At 44.3% G+C, this 13,960-nt stretch overlaps 1 protein-coding gene across 1 annotated transcript in view; it reads right to left on the bottom strand.

Annotated features, from left to right (window-relative positions):
- The window catches only part of LOC124287401 (titin homolog), a 124,149-nt gene that overhangs the window by 49,072 nt on the left and 61,117 nt on the right, over positions 1-13,960 (bottom strand). The window contains exons 20-24 of the mRNA XM_046723935.1: positions 13,084-13,443; positions 12,341-12,511; positions 11,079-11,112; positions 8,952-9,100; positions 932-1,097 (exon numbers count right to left, since the gene is read on the bottom strand). Coding sequence (XP_046579891.1) covers positions 932-1,097; positions 8,952-9,100; positions 11,079-11,112; positions 12,341-12,511; positions 13,084-13,443 — 880 coding nt within the window. The remainder of the gene's footprint in view (positions 1-931; positions 1,098-8,951; positions 9,101-11,078; positions 11,113-12,340; positions 12,512-13,083; positions 13,444-13,960) is intronic.

Below are 13,960 nucleotides of genomic sequence, written 5' to 3'. Positions count from 1 at the left end.
AAGTTGTATTTAGTCTGGTCATTATTCCAACACCAGATCTAAGTTTTATTAAGTCTGGTCATTATTCCAACACCATATCTAAGTTGTATTTAGTCTGGACATTATTCCAACACCATATCTAAGTTGTATTTAGTCTGGTCATTATTCCAACACCATATCTAAGTTGTATTATGCAGTGGAATGTGGGAGCGAGCGAGAAAGTTTGGTTCTACACCACTTTTAGCAATATTCTAGCAATAACATGTGGGGAATCGGACCCAGGTCTTCAGCGTGATGAGCAGACGCTTAACCATTAGGCTATGCCACCGCCGCTATAATGTAGAAGGAAAGCCCAAATCGATGCAGGTGTTGTTTCAAGCATCGTTGGTTTCTGGCCATCTAAGGGACACAACAGCAAATTGTGATGAAGGGCCAGCCTTTCTAACTCACATTATAAATAATTAATCTCAACATTTAATTAGACCTGTACTTACCTACCATTAGCAAAGACACTGAACTATAACTGTTTCAGATGCATAACATGTTAAGCGTATGATGCAAATATATTTCATCCCTTCGAATCATACTTCTTAGTAAATACAATCCAGGAAAGATTTTATCAAGAATTTAATTTCTCAGACATTTCTAAAAAAAACATCAGATTAAATGTGTATATATTTCCTAAAAATACTGGCGATAGGGTAACCTACTGGTAAAAGCATTCGCTGGTCCCCCCAAAGTTCAATTCCCCACATGGGTATAGAGTACATGTGTGAAGTCCATTTCTGGCATGAACAATCATGACTTTGCTGAAATATTGCTACTTAATCAATCAGTCCAAAAGTAATAATATAAAATAAATGAAAAAAAAATGATTGGGATTAAATTATTTTCCAAGTCATGCAGAAAACTCTAACACGATAAATGAATTATAAACAATAACAGCACAAACCAAGACCCTCGTATCCATCCTTGGCATCGCCAGATGCAGCGATGGCAGCAACTATCTCTTGATCAGATAGCTTTTTGTACTCTGCAAATGTCGCCTTGGCTTGTGATCTGTTTTTCTTCGTCATCACACGTTTGAAGGTTTCATCTGAAACTTTGATCGATTTGTCCTGCAACAAAAAAAGAAACACTTGAAAAGAAACATTAACACATCCTTGCCTGCTATCAAGTTAATTTTCTATCATTGAAAACAAATAGATTGCAATCAGAGTGAAAAAAATGTTATCTTTGTCAGACTGACATAAAAGTTGATGGATGGAAAGTTACTTGAGAGTAATATGATAACAAGGAAAGACAAAATATATATTTCCATAGAAACTGAAGGCAGTATTATCAATTTTAGCGTTGACCATCATATCAGAGAGCATCTGTTTAATGAGTTAGTGTGCTTTATTGCTACATTCAGCAATATTCCAGCCATGCGAAACTGGTCCCAGTGGTCTACAGCATAAGCAATAGCCACCCAATCCTCAACTGTCTGCACCTATGGCAAATGCAGACCTCCTGCCTGGTGACTCTATAGGAGCGCTGTTTGATAACGTTTTGAGAGGACAGAAGAAACATTCAAAAATAACTGCTTGAGACTTGTCACAGGATTGGATATATTGTATAATTCTTCAAACAAATTAGAAGTTTCTTGCTCATTAAAAAGTACATTGTAGAACTGAATTAAGCACCTTATCAATTTGCTTGTTGTATTCTTTGAGCTGTAATTCAGGGTAAAATAAGTCTTTAGGGAAATCATAACTCTTAATTGACTTTTTTTTAAACATTCACTGTCCAATATTGGTCAGTAGGATGCCTCAACTAGTCATGCAGTAAGTGAATGTAGGCACCAAGACCCTGAAAACACCATTAAGTTAACAAATACCTATCACAAATTAGTTATAGGCTTATGCAGCTTTGTAAGAAGGAAAAGGGTATCACCTGGTTATGGAGAAGACTCTAAATGAAGAAAATCAAAATTTGGGAGTTTGGAGGTAGGGTTGAGTTTGGGCATGGGAACGGGTCATAGAAGAAAGTTGGGGGATGGGAGGGTCAATGTTAATTGAGTGTTAGAGTTGGGGGCTGGGAGGGTCGGTGTTAGTTGAAGTCAGAGTTGGGGGCTAGGACGGTCGATGTTAGTTGATGTCAGAGTTGGGGGCTGGGAGGCGTCAATGTTAGTTGAAGTCAGAGTTGGGGGCTGGGAGGGTGGATGTTAGTTGAAGTCAGAGTTGGGGCTGGGAGCGTCAATGTTAGTTGAAGTCAGAGTTGGGGCTGGGAGGTCGATGTTAGTTGATGTCAGAGTTGGGTGCTGGGAGGGTCGATGTTAGTTGAAGTCAGAGTTGGGGGCTGGGAGCTTCAATGTTAGTTGAAGTCAGAGTTGGGGGCTAGGAGGGTCGATGTTAGTTGAAGTCAGAGTTGGGGGCTGGGAGGGTCGATGTTAGTTGATGTTAGTTGATGTCAGAGTTGGGGGCTGGGAGGGTCGATGTTAGTTGATGTCAGAGTTGGGGGCTGGGAGGGTCAATGTTAGTTGATGTCAGAGTTGGGGGCTGGGAGAGTCGATGTTAGTTGATGTCAGAGTTGGGGGCTGGGAGGGTCGATGTTAGTTGATGTCAGAGTTGGGGGTTGGGAGGGTCGATGTTAGTTGATGTCAGAGTTGGGGGCTGGGAGGGTGATGTTAGTTGAAGTCAGAGTTGGGGCTGGGAGGGTCGATGTTAGTTGATATCAGAGTTGGGGGCTGGGAGGGTCGATGTTAGTTGATGTCAGAGTTGGGGGCTGGGAGGGTCGATGTTAGTTGATGTCAGAGTTGGGGGCTGGGAGGGTCGATGTTAGTTGATGTCAGAGTTGGGGCTGGGAGGGTCGATGTTAGTTGAAGTCAGAGTTGGGGGCTCGGAGGGTCGATGTTAGTTGATATCAGAGTTGGGGGCTGGGAGGGTCGATGTTAGTTGATGTCAGAGTTGGGGGTTGGGAGGGTCGATGTTAGTTGAAGTCAGAGTTGGGGGCTGGGAGCGTTGATGTTAGTTGAAGTCAGAGTTGGGGGTTGGGAGGGTCGATGTTAGTTGAAGTCAGAGTTGGGGGCTGGGAGGGTCGATGTTAGTTGAAGTCAGAGTTGGGGGCTGGGAGCGTCAGTGTTAGTTGATGTCAGAGTTGTGTGGGTTGGGTGTTTGGGGTTAATAATCAATTTAGTTAGGTTTAGTCTCTCTGTGGATACATGATAACAGTAGGCAGCTTTAGCTTTATTCCTAAAAAACTGATTGGATTTTAAGAAGATTGCATCAGAACAAAAATACAAACATCCCAAATCATCAATAGATCTTAATTTAGCTCCAACTATTGGCACTTAACTGTTTCTCTTCCCAAAACATCAACACTACTCCCTGCATTGCATTAATGAAAAAGTGTTTGTCACTAAAGGGTTAATATTCTGAGAAACTCAAACAAATTCAGTTCCATCAGCACCAATAATACTCAAATTTGCACAGTTAACGAAAAATAGATTGACATTGGGATTGTGTTTTCCGATACTGTTTAGCTAAAACTGAATTATGCATGACAATAAATTGAATCATGAAATAAAATAACACTCTGTTTGCGTTAACAGCTCTCTTTCTCTCTTGTATTCATGGGAGATTTAGGCACAGAGAGCATTCAATGATGTAAGATTAGTCATGTCACGCTGACATTTTCCACATCAGGCAAACTTCAAACTGTTCAACCGAATATGACATTTAACTTTGATCTGATAGCACTAACATAACATCATAACCACCATTAAATAGAGCATATTAATCCCTGAAATTCAACAATTATAACCTTTTAAAGTGACAGTCAAAATAGTCGGTGAACAGTATTAATGGCAGCATTTGTTTATGCTTTACAGGATAATTATCACTTTTCATGCAAGTTTTGCCTCAAATTAATCACAGCGATGTGGTTTGGGCGGTTCAAGATGGTTCCCTATTGATCTTCCTGTCCCCATAATGGCAGCCTCCCTATTCCGTGTTGATGCCCCAGCAGAAATTGTTCTTATCTGCCTTGATTTATGAAAGGCTTGTGTAAACTAACCTCTCAGGTTGACTCTAAATCACTAACAAGTAGAAAAATCACTTAGTGCCCTCTCTTAAAGATGCAGTCACTTTACAGTTAGAAATCTTATTTTCTGGGAAAACTGTGTTGTTACAAGATGGAAACCTTTCTTTCCAAGACATGCTATCACTGATGGAAATAATTTCTTCATTATTTGGTCAAACGTTAAACACACTATACTTGCCAATTATTTGTCTTCAGATTTCAGTAATGAAGGACTGTACCTATGATTTGGTATAGAGATTAGATATTTTTTCTGCTACACCAACATATATGTTAATTCACGATGGAAATATATGAACAGAATTAAATAGATATGATTTAATGTTCATATCTAACTGATGAAAGGATGTAACAATGTTGAAATTTAGAACAGGAATGTAGAGCTATTATATCAATACAAGTGCAAAACATATTACAAATACATTTATAAAACATATAAGGTTTGTCTGTCTGTTTAATGCTGCACTCAGCAATATTCCAGCTATATGGTGGCGGTCTGTAAATAATCGAGTCTGGACCAGACAATCTAGTGATCAACAGCATGAGTATCAATCTACACACTTAGGATATGATGAGATGTGTCAACCAAGCCAGCGAGTCTTACCACCCAATCCCATTAGATAAAACATACAAGACAGAAACTACACATACTGTACAGTGGAAACAGAAAATTATCTCTGAATCATACTGTTTCTATTCAGCAGAATGCAAACTTACATCAACTTACACAAACTTACAACTCCTGTCTCTAACACTCCACCCATCTTGTACAGAGCCTTGGCACCAACACCTGCCTCTAACATCATGCCTACCTTGTACAGAGCCTTGGCACCAACGACCTCCACTAACATCATGCCTACCTTGTACAGATCCTTGGCACCAACACCTGCCTCTAACATCATGCCTACCTTGTACAGAGCCTTGGCACCAACATCTTCCTCTAACATCACGCCTACCTTGTTCAGAGCCTTGGCACCAACACCTGCCTCTAACATCATGCCTACATTGTACAGAGCCTTGGCACCAACACCTTCCTCTAACATCCCACCTACCTTGTACAGATCCTTGGCACCAATTCCTGCCTCTAACATCCCACCCACCTTGTACAGAGCCTTGGCACCAACCCCTGGCTCTAACATCACGCCCACCTTGTACAGAGCCTTGGCACCAACTCCTGTCTCTAACATCACGCCCGCCTTGCACAGAGCCTTGGCACCAACTCCTGTCTTTAACATCACACCCACCTTGTACAGACCCTTGGCACCAACTCCTGCCTCTAACATCCCCCCCACCTTGTACAGAGCCTTGGCACCAACTCCTGCCTCTAACATCATGCCCACCTTGTACAGAGCCTTGGCACCAACCCCTGCCTCTAACATCACGCCCACCTTGTACAGAGCCTTGGCACCAACTCCTGTCTCTAACATCACGCCCACCTTGTACAGAGACTTGGCACCAACACCTTCCTCTAACATCACGCCCACCTTGTACAGAGCCTTGGCACCACCCCCTGCCTCTAACATCCAACCCACCTTGCACAGAGCTATGGCACCAATTCCTGCCTCTAACATCACACCCACCTTGTACAGACCCTTGGCACCAACCCCTGCCTCTGACATCACGCCCACCTTGTACAGAGCCTTGGCACCAACACCTTCCTCTAACATCATGCCTACCTTGTTCAGAGCCTTGGCACCAATCCCTGCCTCTATCTTCCCACCCACCTTGCACAGATCCTTGGCACCAATTCCTGCCTCTAACATCACGCCCACCTTGTACAGAGCCTTGGCACCAACTCCTGTCTTTAACATCACGCCCACCTTGTACAGAGACTTGGCACCAACCCCTGCCTCTAACATCACGCCCACCTTGTACAGAGCCTTGGGACCAACACCTTCCTCTAACATCATGCCTACCTTGTTCAGAGCCTTGGCACCAACACCTTCCTCTATCTTCCCACCCACCTTGTACAGAGCCTTGGCACCAACCCCTGCCTCTAACATCCCACCCACCTTGCACAGAGCCTTGGCACCAATTCCTTCCTCTAACATCCCGTCTACCTTGTTCAGAGCCTTGGCACCAACACCTGCCTCTAACATCATGCCCACCTTGTTCAGAGCCTTGGCACCAACACCTTCCTCTATCTTCCCACCCACCTTGTACACAGCCTTGGCACCAACCCCTGCCTCTAACATCCCACCCACCTTGCACAGAGCCTTGGCACCAATTCCTGCCTCTAACATCCCGTCTACCTTGTTCAGAGCCTTGGCACCAACCCCTGCCTCTAACATCATGCCCACCTTGTTCAGAGCCTTGGCACCAACACCCTCCACTAACATCAGGCCCACCTTGTACAGAGCCTTGGCACCAACACCTGCCTCTAACATCCCACCCACCTTGCACAGAGCCTTGGCACCAACCCCTGCCTCTAACATCACGCCCACCTTGTACAGAGCCTTGGCACCAACTCCTGTCTCTAACATCATGCCTACCTTGTACAGAGCCTTGGCACCAACCCCTGTCTCTAACATCACGCCCACCTTGTACAGAGCCATGGCACCAACTCCTGTCTCTAACATCACGCCCACCTTGTACAGAGCCTTGGCACCAACACCTTCCTCTAACATCATGCCTACCTTGTTCAGAGCCTTGGCACCAACACCTTCCTCTATCTTCCCACCCACCTTGTACAGAGCCTTGGCACCAACTCCTGCCTCTAACATCCCACCCACCTTGCACAGAGCCTTGGCACCAATTCCTGCCTCTAACATCCCGTCTACCTTGTTCAGAGCCTTGGCACCAACTCCTGTCTCTAACATCCCACCCACCTTGTACAGAGCCTTGGCATCATCCTCTGCCTCTAACATCCCACCCACCTTGTACAGAGCCTTGGCACCAACCCCTGCCTCTAACATCCAACCCACCTTGCACAGAGCTATGGCACCAATTCCTGCCTCTAACATCACACCCACCTTGTACAGACCCTTGGCACCAACCCCTGCCTCTGACATCACGCCCACCTTGTACAGAGCCTTGGCACCAACACCTTCCTCTAACATCATGCCTACCTTGTTCAGAGCCTTGGCACCAATCCCTGCCTCTATCTTCCCACCCACCTTGTACAGAGCCTTGGCACCAACTCCTGCCTCTAACATCCCACCCACCTTGCACAGAGCCTTGGCACCAATTCCTGCCTCTAACATCCCGTCTACCTTGTTCAGAGCCTTGGCACCAACTCCTGTCTCTAACATCCCACCCACCTTGTACAGAGCCTTGGCATCATCCTCTGCCTCTAACATCCCACCCACCTTGTACAGAGCCTTGGCACCAACCCCTGCCTCTAACATCCAACCCACCTTGCACAGAGCTATGGCACCAATTCCTGCCTCTAACATCACACCCACCTTGTACAGACCCTTGGCACCAACCCCTGCCTCTGACATCACGCCCACCTTGTACAGACCCTTGGCACCAACACCTTCCTCTAACATCATGCCTACCTTGTTCAGAGCCTTGGCACCAATCCCTGCCTCTATCTTCCCACCCACCTTGTACAGATCCTTGGCACCAATTCCTGCCTCTAACATCACGCCCACCTTGTACAGAGCCTTGGCACCAACTCCTGTCTTTAACATCACGCCCACCTTGTACAGAGACTTGGCACCAACCCCTGCCTCTAACATCACGCCCACCTTGTACAGAGCCTTGGGACCAACACCTTCCTCTAACATCATGCCTACCTTGTTCAGAGCCTTGGCACCAACACCTTCCTCTATCTTCCCACCCACCTTGTACAGAGCCTTGGCACCAACCCCTGCCTCTAACATCCCACCCACCTTGCACAGAGCCTTGGCACCAATTCCTTCCTCTATCTTCCCACCCACCTTGTACAGAGCCTTGGCACCAACCCCTGCCTCTAACATCCCACCCACCTTGCACAGAGCCTTGGCACCAATTCCTTCCTCTAACATCCCGTCTACCTTGTACAGAGCCTTGGCACCAACACCTGCCTCTAACATCATGCCCACCTTGTTCAGAGCCTTGGCACCAACACCTTCCTCTATCTTCCCACCCACCTTGTACACAGCCTTGGCACCAACCCCTGCCTCTAACATCCCACCCACCTTGCACAGAGCCTTGGCACCAATTCCTGCCTCTAACATCCCGTCTACCTTGTTCAGAGCCTTGGCACCAACCCCTGCCTCTAACATCATGCCCAGCTTGTTCAGAGCCTTGGCACCAACACCCTCCACTAACATCAGGCCCACCTTGTACAGAGCCTTGGCACCAACACCTGCCTCTAACATCCCACCCACCTTGCACAGAGCCTTGGCACCAACCCCTGCCTTTAACATCACGCCCACCTTGTACAGAGCCTTGGCACCAACTCCTGTCTCTAACATCATGCCTACCTTGTACAGAGCCTTGGCACCAACCCCTGTCTCTAACATCACGCCCACCTTGTACAGAGCCATGGCACCAACTCCTGTCTCTAACATCACGCCCACCTTGTACAGAGCCTTGGCACCAACACCTTCCTCTAACATCATGCCTACCTTGTTCAGAGCCTTGGCACCAACACCTTCCTCTATCTTCCCACCCACCTTGTACAGAGCCTTGGCACCAACTCCTGCCTCTAACATCCCACCCACCTTGCACAGAGCCTTGGCACCAATTCCTGCCTCTAACATCCCGTCTACCTTGTTCAGAGCCTTGGCACCAACTCCTGTCTCTAACATCCCACCCACCTTGTACAGAGCCTTGGCATCATCCTCTGCCTCTAACATCCCACCCACCTTGTACAGAGCCTTGGCACCAACTCCTTCCTCTAACATCCCACCCACCTTGTACAGAGCCTTGGCATCATCCTCTGCCTCTAACATGAAGCCTACCTTGTTCAGAGCCTTGGCATCATCTTCTGCTTCCTTCTGATTGACCTCCCACCCTGAATCTCGGCCACCTTTCAAGAGCTGCACCAAGAGCTCTTCAAACTCCCCACTGGTATCTGAACGGATGTCATTTTCCAGATCAGATGTATAAGCTGAAACAAAAACAGTGTACATTGACAGGAAGTCATAAAAACAACAAAAGGTTCATCTAAAAGAAATGAAAACTGAAACACAAACCTTAAAGCAGACAATTTTTCATTTTGAGATGAAAATCCAAATGACAAAAGAAATGAACAGAATACTCTTTATATTTAAAACATGTAATTCAGATGAAATACATCCTATTATTACAAGGCCTTATATTCTTTCTGGAGCAACAGCCAAAACATCCCCATTCAACATCATTTCATGAGCAGACCTTGAGCAACTTGTAAGTAACCTGATCTTAATTCCTGGTGTAGCAAATGGAAATATGGTTGTTCCACTGGTGTGGGGGAATTCCCTTTTTGTTGTCATGGTTTTATCTTCACTACTTCAGAAGGGAATTAGACTGACTTACACAACATTTATAGTTTTGTGGTAATTACAAATTAATACCAGCAAATATACTTAGAGGACAAGCTAAGACAAGGTCCAATATTTAGGAATGAGATTTGGATATTTTAAGACATGAGCAAAACCTAACTGGAATTTGCATATTTTAACACATGAACTTTTCTTGGATATATAACAATGTAAAGAGAATTAGTACGACTATAACATATACAAAACCCTGATTTTGGAGGTTGTTGGAAATCATTTTTCAATTGTGAAGAAGAATTTAAATGAAGCTCATGATAAAAATCTCATCTTGGAATAACCAGCTCTCTTAATACATGTCCACTGTGGCCCTGGCCATGCAATCATTCATTTTAGAGATTCTGGACAAGCAAGTGTGAAAACCACAAAAACCACACTTGTTACTCATTGAAACACTTTTGAAATTGCCACAATACATCTCAAACTTATCCTACCTCGACTAGGTACCGACATGATTCTACTCATCCTCCTTACTCACTCTTTAATGTTTTCATGAACACTCTGGTGGATAGTGCCTTGAGTGAGTGAGTGAGTGAATTTAGTTTTACGCCGCTTTTAGCAATATCACAGCGGATGACACCAGAAATGGGCTTCACACATTGTACCCATGTCAATAATTGAACCCGGGTCTTTGGCATGATGAGCGAACGCTTTAACCACCAGGCTAACCACCCCTCCAGTGCCTTGTGAGCAAGACATGGTCTCTGGAACACCTGGTGTCATTATTGATTTCAGTGATCCATTCATATAACTTTCATCACTACGTTGCCTTTTAACCACAATGATTTCAATGATCCATTCATATAACTTTCATCACTACATTGCCATTTAACCACAATGATTTCAGTGATCCATTCATATAACTTTCATCACTACGTTGCCTTTTAACCACTATGATTTCAGTGATCTATCATATCACTTTCATCACTACGTTGCATTTTAACCACAATGATTTCAGTGATCCATTCATATAACTTTCATCACTACGTTGCCTTTTAACCACAATGATTTCAGTGATCTATCATATCACTTTCATCACTACGTTGCCATTTAACCACAATGATTTCAGTGATCCATTCATATAACTTTCATCACTACGTTGCCTTTTAACCACAATGATTTCAGTGATCCATTCATATCACTTTCATCACTAAATTGCCATTTAACCACAATGATTTCAGTGATTCATTCATATAACTTTCATCACTACATTGCCTTTTAGCAACAATGATTTCAGTGATCCATTCATATAACTTTCATCACTATGTTGCCTTTTAACCACTATGCAGTCTGTTTCAGTTGATATTCAAGACAGATTATATTCTGGGAATGACATTTTGAATTAACAATAACTAAAATGCTGTTTGATTGAACTGATGCTTTTATAATATCTTGATGTGTTTGAAATTTAGATTGGACATCCATATAAAACTAACTCCCAGCACACAGAGTCTGTTGGGATGAAGGGATGCATCAAGTAATTTGATTAGATTTCAAGAAATGGAATGCTTTCCTCTAATGAGTCTGAAAACATTTTCTGATCCTGCTCACCTCGTCTGTAATGTTCCTTGATTGCCTTGATGTCCTGAAGGAGAAACATGAGTGAGTTGGGATGTTTTCTGTAATCTTGGGAAATATTAACCAAGAGTAAAGCAGGTGTATACAGATAACAAGTTAGTTTCCTGACTGACGCATAGGTGACATCTGCCAGATGCCTGAATGACAAATGTGGCACACCTGCCTGATGCCTGGATGACAAATGTGTCACACCTGCATGATGCCTGGATGACAAATGTGGCACACCTGCCTGATGCCTGGATGACAAATGTGGCATACCTGCCTGATGCCTGGATGACAAATGTGGCACACCTGCCTGATGCCTGGATGACAAATGTGGCACACCTGCCTGATGCCTGGATGACAAATGTGGCACACCTGCCTGATGCCTGGATGACAAATGTGGCACACCTGCCTGATGCCTGGATGACAAATGTGTCACACCTTCCTGATGCCTGGATGACAAATGTGTCACACCTGCCTGATGCCTGGATGACAAATGTGTCACACCTGCCAGATGCCTGGATGACAAATGTGTCACACCTGCCTGATGCCTGGATGACAAATGTGTCACATCTGCCAGATGCCTGGATGACAAATGTGTCACACCTGCCTGATGCCTGGATGACAAATGTGTCACACCTGCCTGATGCCTGGATGACAAATGTGTCACACCTTCCTGATGCCTGGATGACAAATGTGGCACACCTGCATGATGCCTGGATGACAAATGTGGCACACCTGCCTGATGCCTGGATGACAAATGTGGCACACCTGCCTGATGCCTGGATGACAAATGTGGCACACCTGCCTGATGCCTGGATGACAAATGTGGCACACCTGCCTGATGCCTGGATGACAAATGTGGCACACCTGCCTGATGCCTGGATGACAAATGTGGCACACCTGCCTGACCTGGATGACTGACCTGCCTGATGCCTGGATGACAAATGTGGCACACCTGCCTGATGCCTGGATGACAAATGTGTCACACCTGCCTGATGCCTGGATGACAAATGGGTGACACACACATGGCAACACATATTACTCCAGGATCCCTTGAAAGTACTTTGTTCTACATCATTTTACAATGGTAACTCTTTCATGCAAGGTAGCTGATCAGATGATCAGTTATTGATATACACAATCATTATAAAAGTTTAAGATTTACAGATAAAAGTGTCATGCACATTTTGATGAGCAATACAAATACACATGAAAGACTCATGCATCACTGTACTGAGAGTGTCACCCACCTTTCCGGATCTGGTACAGAGGATGCCGATCAGTGTCCCCTCACACGTGCCCGGACCCTTCACTGCTTCGTGTATACAGTGAGCATCATACTCAGTGGGCTCCATCATCAAGGCCAGGACCAGCTCCTCAAAGTCCCCCCGAAGTTCCGATTCCAGATCTTTCATCAGATCCTGCAAGATAAACAGGTGAGATGCACATGTAATCAGCACAATCTACACAGCAGAAGAGCTCTTACATCTCCTTACACTATATAAAACATGATTCTACTATTACTGATAGGAACACATGAAAATTGGTTTACATAATTTTATCTTACACATATATTTAAACAACAGAATTTCTGCCAAGACACTTCCTTCTTCTAATATCAAAATCCTGGGTTGAAATCACATATTGTTCCCATTTATCATTCTAGGCTTGTCAACACCACATTAAGGCTTGTAGCCTTTGGTGAAACTGTAAATGTCTATGATCTATAGCTCTTTGAGCTTTTCCACACATTCAGCTGAAACATCAAGATAGAATGGAATTGCCCTTGACATACTGGAAACTCAGCCTTCCATTAACTCACCCTTCGCGCTTCTTCTACTTCATCTGTTCAAGAGCACACTATTGCACCTTCCATCCCCCATACATTCACTAAATCAACCACCCAACCTTTGTATCTTTTGTACTGTGTCTGATTACTGTGACATTTCCTCACTCACTCACTCACTCAATCACTCACTCAATCACATTATACCTTCTTATACTTCTCCTTGTACTTCTTCTTGAGTAACTGCCTCTGTTCATTACTCTTGTTGGAAATGACATCAATGATGACCTGTTCATCTGTCCCAAACCCATCCATGGCCTTGTGGAGTTTCTCCACCTCCTTCAAGGCATCAAAGTTCTTGGCTGGAGTGATGGTGCCAGTCGTCTTTGGTGCCTTTTCATCGTCCTTGTCATCTTTCTTTTGCTTAGATCCTTCTCCTCCCCGTTTTGAGTTGAGTGGGTTTTGGGAAGAGTCATCATCCTTGCTTTTGTTTTCAGGTCTTTTCAGAGGCTTGCCTTTCGGAGGGGGAGCAAGAGCCATACCAGCATACTTTTTATTGCCTTTAGACTGAAGACACAAAAACAAGAAGACAAAGTCATCAATATCCCCCGCAATGGCAAAATACTTTTCATGATTATGTCTACGACTTATGATTATGTCAAATATTTAGGTGTGTATATATATAGAAAAGTGGAAGGAGAGTATTGAAAGGTTTTTAAAGTTCTGCTCCAGAAAGGAGCACTATCACCAATTCCAGTCTAAGTCAATTTGTTGCCATGGAAACGCCAAAAATATATTATTCAGAAATCCAAAACTACCAAAAGGCACCAGTACACCACCAGATCTATGTATGTGCCAAGTTTGGTGAAGAAATAGTGAACGGTTTTAGAGTTCAGCTCCGGAAAAGAGCACTACCACCAATTTCAGTTTTAGTCAAACTTGTTGCAATGGAAATGCCAAAAATATTTTATTCAGAAATCCAAAACTACCAAAAGGCACCAGTACACCACCAGATCTATCTATGTGTCAAGTTTGGTGAAGAAATATTGAATGGTTTTAGAGTTCTGCTCCGGAAAAGACAAAT

The sequence above is a fragment of the Haliotis rubra genome, unplaced genomic scaffold (genome assembly GCF_003918875.1).
Source record: "Haliotis rubra isolate DU_JTF1 unplaced genomic scaffold, ASM391887v1 Scf40, whole genome shotgun sequence".
In the NCBI taxonomy this organism is placed as follows: domain Eukaryota; kingdom Metazoa; phylum Mollusca; class Gastropoda; order Lepetellida; family Haliotidae; genus Haliotis; species Haliotis rubra.
This window is presented reverse-complemented; position numbering and strand designations above follow the sequence as displayed.